At 40.1% G+C, this 15,654-nt stretch overlaps 1 protein-coding gene across 3 annotated transcripts in view; it reads left to right on the top strand.

Moving 5' to 3' along the window:
- Positions 1 to 15,654, top strand: part of ABCC8 (ATP binding cassette subfamily C member 8) — a 50,310-nt gene that overhangs the window by 13,661 nt on the left and 20,995 nt on the right. For 2 of the 3 annotated variants that reach the window (XM_053448527.1, XM_053448529.1), the window contains exons 4-14: positions 138 to 304; positions 2,686 to 2,928; positions 4,193 to 4,381; positions 6,787 to 6,951; positions 8,442 to 8,597; positions 11,724 to 11,858; positions 12,112 to 12,274; positions 14,185 to 14,225; positions 14,338 to 14,483; positions 15,268 to 15,373; positions 15,519 to 15,629. In XM_053448527.1, coding sequence (XP_053304502.1) covers positions 138 to 304; positions 2,686 to 2,928; positions 4,193 to 4,381; positions 6,787 to 6,951; positions 8,442 to 8,597; positions 11,724 to 11,858; positions 12,112 to 12,274; positions 14,185 to 14,225; positions 14,338 to 14,483; positions 15,268 to 15,373; positions 15,519 to 15,629 — 1,622 coding nt within the window. The remainder of the gene's footprint in view (positions 1 to 137; positions 305 to 2,685; positions 2,929 to 4,192; positions 4,382 to 6,786; positions 6,952 to 8,441; positions 8,598 to 11,723; positions 11,859 to 12,111; positions 12,275 to 14,184; positions 14,226 to 14,337; positions 14,484 to 15,267; positions 15,374 to 15,518; positions 15,630 to 15,654) is intronic. The other variant, XM_053448530.1, reaches the window with a different exon arrangement.

Here is a 15,654-nt window from a genome sequence, read left to right as displayed (position 1 = left end):
TGATATTCAATAAAATGAATTATCTGGTGGGATTTTTAGAATGTCGCTGACCCTCATGATCACCCCGTATCGCCCCTTTTAAAGAAAACAAGAAGGTTTCAAAATACTAATTTGTCGGCTTCTGTCTTTTTTTTCAGCCTTGTTGGTGTATTGGATGCTAACGTTTATAACCAAAACCATCAAATTCTTCAAGTTTTGTGATAACGGCGTTGGATTTAACCAGCTGCGGTTCTGTCTCACCGGACTGTTGGCCATTCTTTACGGAATGTTGTTAGCCGTTGAAATTAATGTCATCAGGTTAAGAGTAAGTTTTTCTTCTTACTATTTTCGTTCCTCCGGGGGTTTTCTCCTGAAATGATCGGGGGGTTTATTGCATTTTACACAGAATGGATTTTTCATGTGTTTTTGGAAAAATACTACATAAAAAATATGAGGATTGGGTTTTTTTTTTCCATATTATCTTGGGCTTATGGGCAACCGGCTCTTCTTCTGGGGAGGAATTTTCCAGGGTCTCTGCAGATCAAGAGCTTCAACAAGCAGCTCGACCGACAAAAGTGCAAAAAAAGAGCAAAAAATGTAGTAGTTTGTGTTTTTTTGTTTTTTTAACCTTTGTTCCATATGTTCTGCTTGTACTCCGCGTTGCACATGGAATCCGCGTCAATCTAATTACCCTTTGTACTCGCAGACCGTAGATGCTTCTAAAGCACTTGAGTTGTCCGCCTCTTAGGCCGCAGCTCGTGTGCCTTTAATGGATTTGGCGAGCAGTAAATGGCAGCGGAAATAACTTACAGATCATTACGTGGGAATAATGGAAAAACAGCTGAGGTCCGGGGGTCGCCAGCCCCGCAAACTATCAGAGTTTTCTTAAAATGTTAATAAGAAAATGTAATTCTCTCTTCTCACCGCTTCGGCTGGGTCGCAGATCTTACACGTATCGTGTTGCAAATCGCTGCTGATTTATTCTCCTTGGTGGCGTCCTCCTATGTGCTATTGGGTTACTGCTCTGAACACACTCAGCCGTCCCCGGCACGCTTCTAAAAAAAGGCCTTAGGAGTAATTATTCCCGGTGGTTGCAAAGTGCGGTGTAGCAAAAGCAGCAGGATGATTGACTTTACAGCGAGCGGGTTTTAGCTTATCACAGCACTTTCTAAAAGCGCTGACCTTAAGGCTCCTTAAGTCTCTAAATTTAACCCTTTAATACCTCATCGCACAGATCCCATTGCAGTGATACTGGGACAACCACATGATTCGAATAAGGGTCCTTATGAATATTGACTTGCCGGGAGGTAAAGATTTTCTGAACGAAGTCACCTGTATTCAAGCAGGGATTCCAGCTGTGATATAGCAAGGAGAAAAGCACCAATCGGGATGATCATTTATCTTTAAGTCAGATGAGAATATGAGGGAGTCAGCTCCAGGCTGTGTGACCCTGAGAATCTGCTCATTCACCCCAGACCCTAGGATTGGGGTAAAAACCGTGAGAATCTGCTCGTTTAACTGAGACGGGGGGGGGTAAAAATTTACTAATTGACAATTTTCCTGAGAATTTTCCTGAGACTGAAGCCAGACTCTGACAGCTCACAGATATGGGTATCAGAGCCCCCCCCATGTTCGCGTATCATCGGTGAGACCTCAACGCCACGTCCACCTCTGGAGACCTCATATCCAGAAGTCTGAGAATAAAATGGGGGTCACTAACCTGGTCTAAAAACCAAAACCTAAAAAAAAGGGAGCCATCCGATCCTTAAAGTTATATTTTGAGAGACAGGAAAATGAAATGAACTCATTCATCATATCCGCGTAGACCGATGAGATACATTGTAGCACTACGTGGTTTAGCGTTGCAGAAACTGTATCTCCAAAATATGTTCAGGAAAACCACACATTTTCACTTAAAACGAGGCACCGTACTGTGTATTCCTCTGTCTAACGAGCTTTGTCACTGACATGATCCCCAACTTATTACGTGACAGTTCATTCCCCCCGGCAATTATTTCTCTCCCTGCAGTCGCTGTCACGTAGCCGATGTCGCAGGCGTGTTTGTGACAGTAATTCCTTATAATTACATCCTTTGTACAGTCGCTGGGTACAAGCAGTAATCGGCTGTCGTTATTACAAGAAAGTCAAGAAAAGTTAAATGTTATTTTTAAAAAAATGCCCATACTCGGGTAGGACATAGAAACCTTGAATTGATCGGCCCCATTCGGCCCCCGTCTAGTCTACCCGTTTCTCCCGCTGTAAAGACTCAAACCTTAATCAGTCGTTGGTCTTGTCTTAGATTCAGGAATGTATCTGATGGCTTCATCGGTGTCTCTCTATCAACCAACTCCAATGGGGGCTCCCGACCCAAGAATATAGAATGGGAAAGCAGAACATTCTCTCTAATGCTTAACAGAAAGTATATATTCTCATGTTGGTCCCACAGAAGGTCTCCTTGGTTTCTGATACTTTTTTTAGATACTAATGGACCTTCGAGGTCTAGAACTCCACATCTTCTTCTGTGAATACATGAATTGACCATTCTTTCCTCCGCATTCTTTTGTTCAGCTCTCTATCCATGTTTGTTCTTCATGAGATCCTGATAACCTCAGGGCTTTGTCTTCTAAAATCATTCTCTCTCTTGTTCTGTCCGACACACAGATAACCCTACGTCTTTTCATGTGATCTCTGTTCTGTTTATCACAGAGATATGTCTTCTATAAATACCCCAAGGAGGTGAAACCCCCCGAGGATCTGCAGGACCTGGGAGTTCGCTTCCTTCAACCCTTCGTCAATCTCCTTTCGAAAGGAACCTATTGGTGGATGAATACGTTCATAAAGACGGCTCACAAGAAGCCGATCGACTTAAAAGCGATAGGAAAGCTCCCCATCGCAATGCGAGCCATCACCAATTATATCCTGCTTAACGAGGCGTTCGAGGCTCAAAAGGTCGGTCATTAATAAGGATAGGGGGGAGGTGAATGATTAGTATTGATTAGAATGATTAGTATTGATTAGAATGATTAGTATTGATTAGAATGATTAGTATTGATAAGAGACCTGGCTACAATCTTGCAATTATGGAATATTGGAATCCGTCTTTATAAAACTCTGCAAATTACATTTTTCCCCCTTAATTCCTTGCATTGCGCCCTACAGCAAAAATAATTGTTTTTTTTTTTTTACCCACTCGGATATTTGTAAATAATAGAAAATATCTGTTTGTTTAAGAAAGGTTTGTATCTTCTTGGTAAATATTAAGATGAGGAACAAGCAGAATCGGCAGTACAAACCCCGTGGTTCCTGATAGAATCTCGAATGCAGATACGGAACGGGATCATGGAACGGAGAGCGCTGTCCGTGGTCCTGAATCGTCGGCTTCTCATTCACCTGCCACACTGCAATTTTTTTTTAATATAATGGAATCTAAAAGGGTTAATGGCTTGGAACCTATAGAGAACATTACGCTTGTTTTATTTTAATGGAATGCTGACCATCTCAGTGATCCGCCGTCACTTATATATTCAATGAAGTAAAAGACTTTCCATGAATATATATTGATAGCATTTACTATTCCTTCCTCTCTCTATATTATTATATATATTCTATATATATATATTCTATATATATAATATCTATATTATTATTTTCCGAATGATCTTAAGCGGAGATTCTGCATGTATTAACCCCTTAATGGCTCGAGATTCTAGCGTAGTGGCTTTTTTGATGGTGGCAACCATATGGTTCTAGTACGAAACCCAGGACTTGTCGGTAATGAGATTCTGAATGAAGTCACCTGTATTCTAGCAGGGATTCCAGCTGTGACATAGCAGTAATATAGCCGGAATATGAATTTACACAATGAATTATTAATAAAAGAGATCATTGTATCTGTCTTTGGAGTTTTTCATCACCCTGCAGGAAATTAAATATATATTTCTATTTCTCTTATATATATACTGTATATATTATAAATTTGACATCCCTTTTAGCATCCATCAAATGTATGAATGACTGCGCGAGGCTCCGTTTAGATTCCGAGTGACACGTTTTTAGACGTGATGCGCTATTGCGTTGGCGGTGCCTTATTGCGTCAGCGCATGTATGATCATTTAATATGAACCACTTATTAGACACCGCGATGCATACAAATAAAGAGAACGAGGGAGACATCTCTAGAGAGTCTAAATTAACTCTTTCATTCTTTCCATAGAGCAAGTCGTCTCCATGCCCCGGGGGGTCCAAGTCAATCTGGTATGCCCTGTGCCAAGCTTTTGGGAGACCCCTTATCCTTAGTAGCATATTCCGGATTCTCGCCGACATCCTGGGGTTCGCTGGCCCCCTTTGTATCTCTGGAATCGTCCACCACATCAGCCTGGAGAATAAGACTTTCCACCCACGGGTACGGCTTTCATTCTTATCCTTGCTCGCTGTTTAAACGTTAAGATAAAGTCTCCGTGGCGTATGATGAATTACATTTTAATCTGAGATTTGATTATGTCAGAATGCCCTGGGTGTCACATGAATACGTTAGTAGATTCCAGGAATACATTCTGATGTCAGACTCTGCTCCTCGTCTGTTGGGACCTCAAGAAAACATCGGGTTTTGTAATGAGTTTCAGAAATAAATGGCAGCTGGTAAAACTACTCCAGCAACAAATTGTGGGCAACAAATTTTGTTCCCTGCCCATTCAGTTCGGAGGAAAATCAGGGACATTTTTAATTTGGGAACAAAATTTGTTACCAGGTGCCCACATTCACTCACTCTCTCACACTCTCATTCACTCTCTTTCTTAGGCACTCTAAATGTTTCCATACCTTCCCTGCCGACCACTTCTGCCAACCACTTTCACTTCCGCATCTTCTTGTCCTTCATCTTCCTTCTTCTACCTTCTTTTTTCCATCTTCTCTACTTTATCTTTTATCTTCGGCCCCATTTCTGTGGACATAACCTGGTGTGTCGAGGGAGAGGGTGTCAGCGAAAAGGCCACTATTTTGGCAGAAGTCCATGCCAGGTTATGTCCATGGAGATGTGGATGAAGATAGAAGATAAAAGATAAAGGAGAGAAGATGAAAGACAGAAGGTAAAGAACAAGAAGATGTGGAAGCGGAAGTGATCGGCAGAGAAGGTAGGGAAACGTTTAGAGAGCATGAGAGGGAGAATGAGGGAGAATGAGCGAGAATTAGAGAATGAGATTGTGAGTTAAAGGGCCCACAAATTTCAGATGAAAATTCTGTGCTTTTTGCTTGGTTTTCTTCCGCTTCATGGGGGGTCTGGCCTCATTTTAGTGGCTTTGTACAAATCGCCAAATTTGACAAAATTCAATACATTTCCAATTCGTGCGAATCCGAATCCATACGTCTAATGGATAGATGCAGCCTTGAGAAAGGATTGAAACATTGTTACCCATCCATAACATGGATCCTTGCGTCGCATACAATATATCAGAAAATATCCCCCATAGACAAGTCTCTGTGATTTGCAAGGACTCCCTGAGTTACGGTTCGCACCCCCATTGATTTTCCGGAACATTCTAATTAGGAACTTTATCATTGTCAGGGCAATTGTCTGTAAGTGACTTTATTACTGTGATCCATAACATTATTATTGTATCACCGTGTGAGTGATGACCTTCTCTGATGGTCACTCTGACTTTATTATTTATCTGCCGGATGCTAAAAGCTAAGAGAAAATAGAAAATATATAATTTTGTAAGATTGGTAACTCTGGGATTTTATTATTCAAAATATGGGGGCCAAGAGCCCAAAATATATAAAATTTCAAATACATAAGCATCAAAAACATTCACATTTTTATTTATAAATAAATGATCTGGTACTTGGTTAGTTAATTTCAAACTATAAAATAAAATTACTTTTTTGAGAGTTTTTCTTGTGTTATTATATATAATTGCTGTATCCTGGCAGAATATTTACAATAAAATAATATTTTTTTATAGAGATTCAGCAGGTGCAACAATAATACAGCGCATTAGCGTGAAGGTGAGATGTGCTTTACCGTTTGAGGTCACTTAGCTTTTTTCAAAACGAGCAAATTTCTGGCTGTAACATAATTTGCAAAAGGGTTTTCTGACCATCAATTAGCTTTTTAAACTTAAACTTGGATCAGCGAACACAACGTGCCATTGGAACACAGGAGTGATGGGACTGATAAAGGGCCATTGGAACACAGGAGTGATGGGAGTGATAAAGGGCCATTGGAACACAGGAGTGATGGGAGTGATAAAGGGCCATTGGAACACAGGAGTGATGGGAGTGATAAAGGGCCATTGGAATACAGGAGTGATGGGAGTGATAAAGGGCCATTGGAACACAGGAGTGATGGGAGTGATAAAGGGCCATTGGAACACAGGAGTGATGGGAGTGATAAAGGGGCATTGGAGCACAGGAGTGATGGGAGTGATAAAGGGTCTCTGTACGCCTATGAACAGATTCCATTAAAAATCAGCCGTTTCCAGCTACAATAGTCATTTACAGCGTTAACCCCTTCCGCGCTGGATTTCTGATCCATTTCATGTTGTTTTAAAGGACAAAATGTGTTATTTTGAAACAAGGAACTGTCTAAGTGACCCCAAACTTTTGAATGCTAGATACAAGCCTGAGGTCAAGTTGTGGGTAATCTGTAAATTTAATGGAAATTGATGGACCCCTTTTTTGACCTAAGTTACTATGTGACCCCCACCTCTAATACGTTGACCAGCAGAGATTGAGTTTGGGTTCATGTATCCACAAAGTACAATGAGGTCTATCAGGTGTCTGAGGTAACCTTGTTGCTTTTCTCCTCAGGTCATATTTTTTGGCGTTTCCTTCATTTCATCCCAGGAGTTCCTGGCCAACGCGTACGTCCTGGCGGTCCTGCTGTTTTTCGCCCTCCTGTTACAGCGGACGTTTCTGCAGGCCTCGTATTACGTCGCCATCGAAACGGGGATTAATCTGCGTGGAGCGATACAGGTGAACGTCTCTCCATCTGTCTCCCGTAACTCCGAAGGTGTTTGGTGGGAACGCAAGTGATGAAAACGAGTCTCGGCTCCAGCAGCTGCTACGTCGGATGTGGTCGACACGAGTGTTATACAGCAGAATATGTTAAACTAACTAGGTTAAAGTAACTAGGTAGTCACGTAAAATGTTAGGTATTTAAGTTCTTTTGGGTCCCCTAATAGTTACCGACACTGCCCTGGGACTCAAAGGGTTAAAAACGGCCACCCAGCACCCAGCCCTTAAAATAGAAGATATTTGATTTATGACAAACTGAAAATGTGCTGCGTGTGCCCGGTGTCCGATGAGCAGCAGGCGCTCGGTACATTTATCAGCCCTTCACATGTTCCGTAGTAAGAAAAACTAGTTTAACCCCTTAAGGAAAATGGGCGGTCCCTAAACCCATTGAAAACAATGCATTTTGAGCCCGTACGTGTACAGGCTTTGTCATTAAGGGGTTAAAAGATTTCTCTTACTGTAAAACCCATTTATTAAATAACCAGAGAATGATATACTTCCTCATACAAAAATCATACAATACCCCAATAAAACCTTTTTCATAATAGCTACATTCTGTAATTGCATGAACTGGATGGAGGGGTTTGACGGAGTAAAAAGCTCTGTTGCCATAGCAGCAGAAAAAAACTTTTACGCTTTTATGTGTGGGGGGGGGGTTGTAGGCAGAAAGGAAAAACAGTAACTGATTTTCTTCAGTTTTCAGATTTCCTTAAATTTCAGATCTGTTTTTATCTCTCAGTATCTGTATTTTTTCTTAATTTTTTAATTTTTTTTATTTGCTGTTTTTGTTTTGTGAAAGAGTTAAAAATGTTGTCCCTAACGTGAAGCTCTGTTTACATGACAAGTGACATGCGCTGCGACATAACCCCCCCCCCCATTGAGCTTCGGAACAATGTGTACCGGGCAGAGAGACCTTATCTCCAGCGGGAACCTGGATGTCTCTCCATCTGTCCAAAATCATTCCAATTTACTGAACAAACATCTAGAAGAACCTGCCGGCGATTACTCTTCCTGCTGTTACTTTGTATCCATAAGTAGCCTCCTCACCTCTGCTGGAAGGCGATTCCAACTATACCCCAATTCCATAAAAACAAAATCTCCAAATGCACCATTAAATCTCCCCTTCCTACCCAAATCTTCATCATGTGTTTTATCGCTAATCTACTAATCCGTTCTCTGCCGAGAATAAAACGAAATATTTCATAAATAATACAGACTAGAATTTTGTGGACATTTCATTTTCATTCATGGATTATTAATACTTCATTTGCCCTCAGATCTTAACCCCTTAATGACAAAGCCTGTACATGTTCGGGCTCAAAATGCATTGTTTTCAATGGGTTTAGGGACCGCCCATTGTACTTAAGGGGTTAATTTTGTGTTTCAAGGTTTTTTAAAGATATTTGCTACATTTTTAATTATTTTTACCTTTTTTTTTTTCTCGCTAGACCAAAATATACAGCAAGATTATGCATCTCTCGACTTCCAACATGTCTATGGGGGAGATGACTTCTGGGCAGATTTGTAACCTCGTCGCAATCGATACCAACCAAATGATGTGGTTTTTCTTCCTGTGTCCGAATCTGTGGGCCATGCCGGTGCAGGTAGATTAGCCCAATAATATGTATAATATAATATATTTCTGTAATTCTTATTTGACTGTTTTATTAGAAGTGTATCCATCCTTAGCGTTTACAAGACTGAGATTTTTTTTTCTTGTTTTTCATAATTTTGCACGTTTATGTATTAGAAAAACACTGACCCTTAAAAACATTGTCTGCCCCATTAAGAGCTTTTTGGTTACAATGTGCTGCATGAAAATTGACTTTTTCTCAAGATTAGAAATGGCTCACTTAGGTCTATTCACTAAGAGGTCTGAGTGGTCAATTAAGGGTTAACTCAAATGACAAGACTTCAGTCCCGTGGCAGCACTCACAAGAAACACACAAACATTCCCATATCTGGGAGTTGATTGCGTGGCCCTATGGCTTTGAATGTTGCAAGTAACAGCGTATGCGATTTCAATGTGACCTCGTATGCCCTCATCCGTAATTTACAAAATAACGCTCATTACAGTAAAATTAAAAATAATAATAAATAAATAAATAAACAAGTTAAACGGAGGTCACCTCCTATTAACCGGGGGGGGGCAATAGCTACCCTCCCCTTTTGCCCCTATCGGTGCATTACATGCAGGTAATTAAATAAACATGGGGGTAAATCATTTTAAATTAGAATATTAGAACCCTTTCAGTGCCATGGCGATTGTGTGTTAGACGCCGCTGCCCCTTTAAGTTGTGTAGATTCCTGTGTATTAAGTATAAGTCAAGCTATTAGCCATCCATCCGGGCGTCAGGACAGGAGCAGTAAATAGGAGCCCCGCGGTAATTGGAAACTGATTTGTATCCGATGCGTCGCTGGCTCTGCAGAGACCAGCGTAATTATAGATTGTCGCATGTTCGTGGTTCAGAATTCAAAGATCTTACCCAGTATAGGTTACATGCGCAGCTACCGATACACCCCCCATCACCCCGTCCTAAATGGAAAGAAATGCTTTGCAACATACGTGTGCGTGTAATGTATACATGTGATCCAGGTTATCCCTAACGGTCCTTTAAGCCCTGTCTGGCTCGTGACATTTATTATAATTACATATAATTTAAGCCTGGACACAGACAGCTGCGGTAAATGTTTGTAAGCTATGGCTTAGCGTCATGAGAGTTGTTAGTCTCAGCAGTTAGAGCACCTATCTCACCAGTAGATTTAAAAATGAAACTGTATTCTTAATATTCTAAATATTTTTGTTAGAAAAAGAGAAAAGTATCTTTTATATACATTGCATTAAAACATTTAAATACATAAAGAAATCTAACAAAGGACAGGAGGAAAAATGTTAGACTAAGAGGACATAATTTTAAAATAGAGGCTATAATGGAATGGAAGGAAGTTTTACTTTACTTAGAGGGTGGTAGATAAGTGGAGCAGCCTCCCAGCAGAAGTGGTAGAGGGTAATACTGTGAGGGTATTAAACATGCATGGGATAGACATACGGCTCCTGAATCTAAAATGAGACCGATTAAGGTTTGAGTCTTTACAGCAGGACAAACGGGCGACCAGATGGGGGCCGAATGGGGCCGATCTGCGGACAGGTTCTATGTTTCTAATTCTTATATTTTTGAACCTTTACCGTTTTTCCAACAAGTATTAAACATCTTGCCTGCTTGGATTTTACATAACGTTACTGAGTTTGTTTGAAGTAGTCGTTCAAACGGCTCATCCTCCCAGAAATATGTCTCTGAGCGAAATTCATTCACAGGGAGGACTCGTAAAGATACTTTATCCGCGTATAGAATTTCACTTTTATTGCTTCAGGTTAAAGAATCATCAATCACTCCAGCTCTCCTTGGCGGATTAAAGAACATTATCTAGGAATAGCTAAACAAATTGTTTTTCATTAAGTGACAGCCGGGCTCTGCGCACCTTTGCTTTTTTCCGTCCAAGTATCCGATTTATCTCCGCGCTCAGGCAGAAGCTGCAAGAAGAAGCTTCAAACCTCATTTTCTCCATGAATCTCAATGTAACATTTACAAACCCCATCTTAATACAATCATTACAACATTTATTTATTAGTACGGACAAAACATACTCCTCGGGGGTGGGGCTTCCGCTAACAGGTGTGTCTGGCAACTGCCGGGCATACGCAGCTTATAGACCTCTACGTTACAGTATACGTTTTTGTTAGGACAGGCATTAGATACAATGTGTCATGTTTACCCAATGAAGTGCCCTAGAGATCTATGGGAGGATACTACGTAAAAAAAAAACATTTTCTTCTAATTTTCTGATAAGGCTTCCATTTTTACAATACAAAATAAAAAACAATAAATAAATAATAAATAAAAAAATAGAAGCTTCCCCGTCAAGCTTATCTCTCTCTTTCTCTCTGTCTCTCTGTTTCTTTCTCTCTTTGTCTTTCTACTGCTCTCCCTCTCTCTCTCTCATTGTCTCTCTCTCTCTTTCTTTCTTTCTTTCTTTCTTTCTTTCTTTCTATTTCTCTCTCTCTCTCTCATTGTCTCTCTTTCTCTCTCTCTGTCTATTTGGCTCTTTCTCTTGCTCCCTCTCTTTCTTTCATTCTCTCTCTCTTTCACTCTCTCTCTCTCTCTCTCATCATTGCCGAGGAGCCTTTGACATTCACATCTAGAAAGTTAATAACAACGAACGTGATTAATGATTGTGGTTAAACTCGAACTAAAAAGTATGAAGTAGAGATAGTGATATGAACGCGGCGTCGGTGGCTGTCTGCCAAGAAGCGACAAGCAGGAAATTATTCACATAGTAACATCGCGTTCCATACGAGAGCCGATATCATTCGAGATTTTCTCTGAACCGCGCGACATTCCGGGGCCACCGGATCCTTCAGATTTCCAGATCCCGTTCCACTCTTAAGTATGTTAAGCAGGCCTTAGGAGATCTGTAATTTTCTTCTTTCCTTTATCGATTCTATGGCAACAACCTATCAGCGCCTACTTTTCATCACATGACAATCATAGACTATGTTCTGAGCAAACGTTATATATTAATAATGGCAATAATGTTAGATTTCGGACCCTAGACACCCTATAGATATTATGCATAGGGGATTAGACACCACAAATAGTATGGAGCTTCTTCCAGTATATGTTTTATAGAGTATCCAGAATTATAATAAGTCTATTTTTTGCTCGTTTTAGATCATTATAGGAGTAATCCTCCTTTATTATATTCTGGGAATCAGTGCCTTTATCGGTGCGGCGGTCATCATTGTGCTCGCGCCCGTTCAGTATTTTGTAGCCACAAAACTTTCGCAAGCCCAGAGAAGCACGCTGGTGAGTATGGAAATGGGAATTATTTCTAGAATTATCGTACCCTATAGATTTCATTCATTACTTAAAACCTTAGATCTAGATATTTAAAGGGCCAGTAGCCTTTCAATTAAGGGGAAATATATATTTTGTTCAGCTTTTTTATGTTTTCTGGATTCAGGGTTCTAGATTAGATTTTTTGAATTTTATTTGTGTTTTTGCCAAATATTTACATTTCTGATTAAATTGTAACGAGCCGGATGTTGACCCATTCCAGGAATATTCCAACGAGCGACTTAAGAAAACGAATGAGATGCTTCGTGGGATTAAGCTCCTGAAATTGTATTCTTGGGAGCACATATTCCACGGCAGCGTGGAGGAAACCCGGCAGAAGGAAATGACCAGCCTGAAAGCGTTTGCGCTCTACACCTCCATATCCAGTGAGTACCACCGATCCTCAGCGCCTTACGCCGCGGCTTTCAAGGCGGTGACCTAATAAAAATATTACAATATTAACAATTTTTAAACAAAAATATATTTTTTAAAAATTGTTAATATTTTTTTTTATTTAAAAGAATACATTTTATATCAGATGATTAAATATAAAATTTATAGGGGAAAAAGAATGGAGAATCGTTATAGAGACAATAATAAAACTCAATAAAACCCAGTAATTTGATAAAGAAAAAAAACAAAAAAATATTCTGGACACGACTGGTGAGAATTTATTAAATAAGACTTTCCACCTTCACTCCCATAGGCCCATGAGATCTAAAATCCGATGCTGGCGTGTGATGTGATTGGCTGAACGTGTTTTAGCGAGATTCTACGTTTCTCGACGTTGGGTCAAAAATCATACTTTGTAAAATTGTTCATTTCCACCACTTTTTCTGCAAATAATCCCCCTCTTCCTAATGTTTTATGGATTTTTTATGTTTGAACAAAAAACTCTTAGAACCTTTTGTTCGACTTCTTCAGAAAGAAAAATATACTTAACCCCCGAGCTGATCCGTAGCCCCCCGGAGACTTCCTATCTCACAGTTTAGAGCTTTAAGGCATTAGAGAGTCAGTTCTGCTGACGACCAGGGTTCATACGTCCCCATAATTTAATCATTGATGTGTTAGAACGTATCTAATAAAATTCCATTTATTGATCATTTAACCCCTGCATGCATTCAAGCAACCAAACTGGAAACCATTTCCATTTTCCGACCATAGAACACGAGCAACATTCACATTGGTGGCCAAAAGTTATTATTATTTATTGATTATATAGCGCCATCATATTCCGTAGCGCTGTACAATATGATTAAATACTAGATTAAGCTAGATTTTTAATTATTATTAGATTTTTAATTATTATTTTTTTAATTATAATTATTTATTGTTTTATATAGTGCCATCATATTCCGTAGCGCTGTACAATATGATGAAAGACTCTAGAAAGCTAGATTCTAAATTATTATTATTAGATTTTTAATTATTTTTTTTATTATTATTACAATTATTATTTATTGTTTTATATAGCGCCATCATATTCCGTAGCGCTGTACAATATGATGAAAGACTCTAGAAAGCTAGATTCTAAATTATTATTATTAGATTTTTAATTAATTTTTTTTATTATTACAATTATTATTTATTGTTTTACATAGCGCCATCATATTCCGTAGCGCTGTACAACGTGTGGAATATGACTCTAGAAAGCTTGATTTTTAATTATTAATAGATTTTTTATTTTTTTTATTATTACAATTATTATTTATTGTTTTACATAGCGCTGTCATATTCCGTAGCGCTGTACAATATGTGGAATATGACTCTAGAAAGCTCGATTTTTTATTTTTATTTTAATACCATGTCTGTATGGATGAAAGAATATTTTAGTTTGGGTGTTAAATGTATTCCGGAGCGGTTGTTATTATATGGAACGGTAACTTTTTTTGGCATCAGAGCGCTAATTCATATGCAAAGAGTTTAATCAGAGATAACTGAGATTCCGCATGGAACGTTCTGCAAGAGATGAAATGAAAAGCTTTTTTTTATTTTATTTTTTTTAGTTATTTCAGAATCCGTTACAGAATATATAATATATCGTGGTAAAGCCGGCTTATCGGCTCCTGGTAACAGGGCTGGGCTGAGATTAGTGGGAGTTTTGGTTAAATGATGTTTTTAGGAGGTTGCAGTCTGACCGTTTACCATCCTTTTTGAAACATAGAAGGATTATTTGACCCATCCAGAGCCAAGTCCCCGCGTTTTATTATTTCGCTCGTGTATCACTGAACAGTCTTCCTTGTATCATCCCAAAAATGCCTGTTTTTATGTAGTTTTGTTTTTCTTTTTGCCGCAGTTTTCATGAATGCCGCCATCCCGATGGCCGCGGTGCTTATCGTAAGTGTCATGTTTTAATCCGCCCCTCTATGGTCCCTTTAATTACCATCTCGGACCCCCAGCGTTAATGGTGATACTTTGTTAACCGGATGCTCTCTCTTGTTTCGTGAAGACGTTTGTGGTCCACGTGCACCTCCTCAGCCACGATGACTTCTCGCCGGCCGTGGCTTTCGCATCGCTGTCTCTGTTTCACATCCTGGTGACGCCGTTGTTTCTCTTGTCCAGCGTGGTGAGGTCCACGGTCAAGGCTTTGGTGAGGTAAGAAAGCACAGCGGCTGAAGACGTCCTCCTGATCTTCTAGACAATAACCAGGCCGTGTTTTGACCAGATTCCACCGGAAAATGAATTAATGACTCCGATTAAGTCCCTCGTTACTCTAAACGGCTCCCCGCAGAGGTTATGGACATGATTGTATTTTGATTGCTGCCTTCTTTCTAGGGATTTGCACAAAATCGAGCGATCCGCAGTCAGTCGCAGAGGGTTGGTAGATACTAATAGAGTTACCTTCGTTAGGAAAGCACTCAGAGCTTGTTTGTTTCTAAACGTTTTAATCGGAGGCATTGATTGCGAGGTTTTAACCGTTCCCGGATAAAATGTCATTTATCCAGGTTTGTTGAACCCTTCCCGGTGCAAATGGTGCAGGAAACTTTGGTGCTCGATACAATATTTATAGTAGAGACAGGATGGGGAGGGGCATATGTTAAACTGGGCGGAGCTACACTAATGAGCCATACCCAATAAGCTGCCTCTTAAAGGGACAGCAGCATCATAAGCTGTTCTACTGCTGGTTTAAGCATGAAGACGTATTCTTCGGACTGCTCTTTTAAATGTAACATGTTAAATTTCCTAACATTAACCCCTTACTCTAACCCCAAATCCTAACCCCAAACCCCTAACTCTTACCCCAAATCCTAACCCCAAACCCCTAACTCTAGCCCCAAATCCTAACCTTAAATGTCATAATTTTGTAATTTCTACATCATTTCTAATCGCTGCGACGATGCTAATGATTCCGTGTTCTGATATATATCACTGTTTCTAGCGTCCAGAAACTCAGCGAGTTCTTCTCAAGTGAAGAAATTGGAGAAGAAACCGACAAGTGCCAGCCGTCCATTAAAGCGGGGATTCCGAACAAATACCAGGCCGTGGTACGAAGCATGCGCGAATCCCGCCGCCCGTGTGTGCACGTTACTGCTTGCCAACGCATGGGGCTTGTGTGTGACCCTACTTCTGTGTAACCCTTTCACTGCCCCGCTCACCTGTGTTTCTGTCTCCCCCCCACCCCTCGCACAGCCCCTCAAAGTTGTTAATCGCAAGCGACCGGTCCGGGAAGATTGGAACCGATTCGGCTGCCACCAGCAAGGAGCAAATAACGGCTCGGAAGGAAATGAGTTTTGTATCAAGGTGAAGAAGAGCTGTCCTCGTAACC

This window comes from Spea bombifrons, chromosome 10 (genome assembly GCF_027358695.1).
Source record: "Spea bombifrons isolate aSpeBom1 chromosome 10, aSpeBom1.2.pri, whole genome shotgun sequence".
NCBI classification, from domain to species: domain Eukaryota; kingdom Metazoa; phylum Chordata; class Amphibia; order Anura; family Pelobatidae; genus Spea; species Spea bombifrons.
This window is presented reverse-complemented; position numbering and strand designations above follow the sequence as displayed.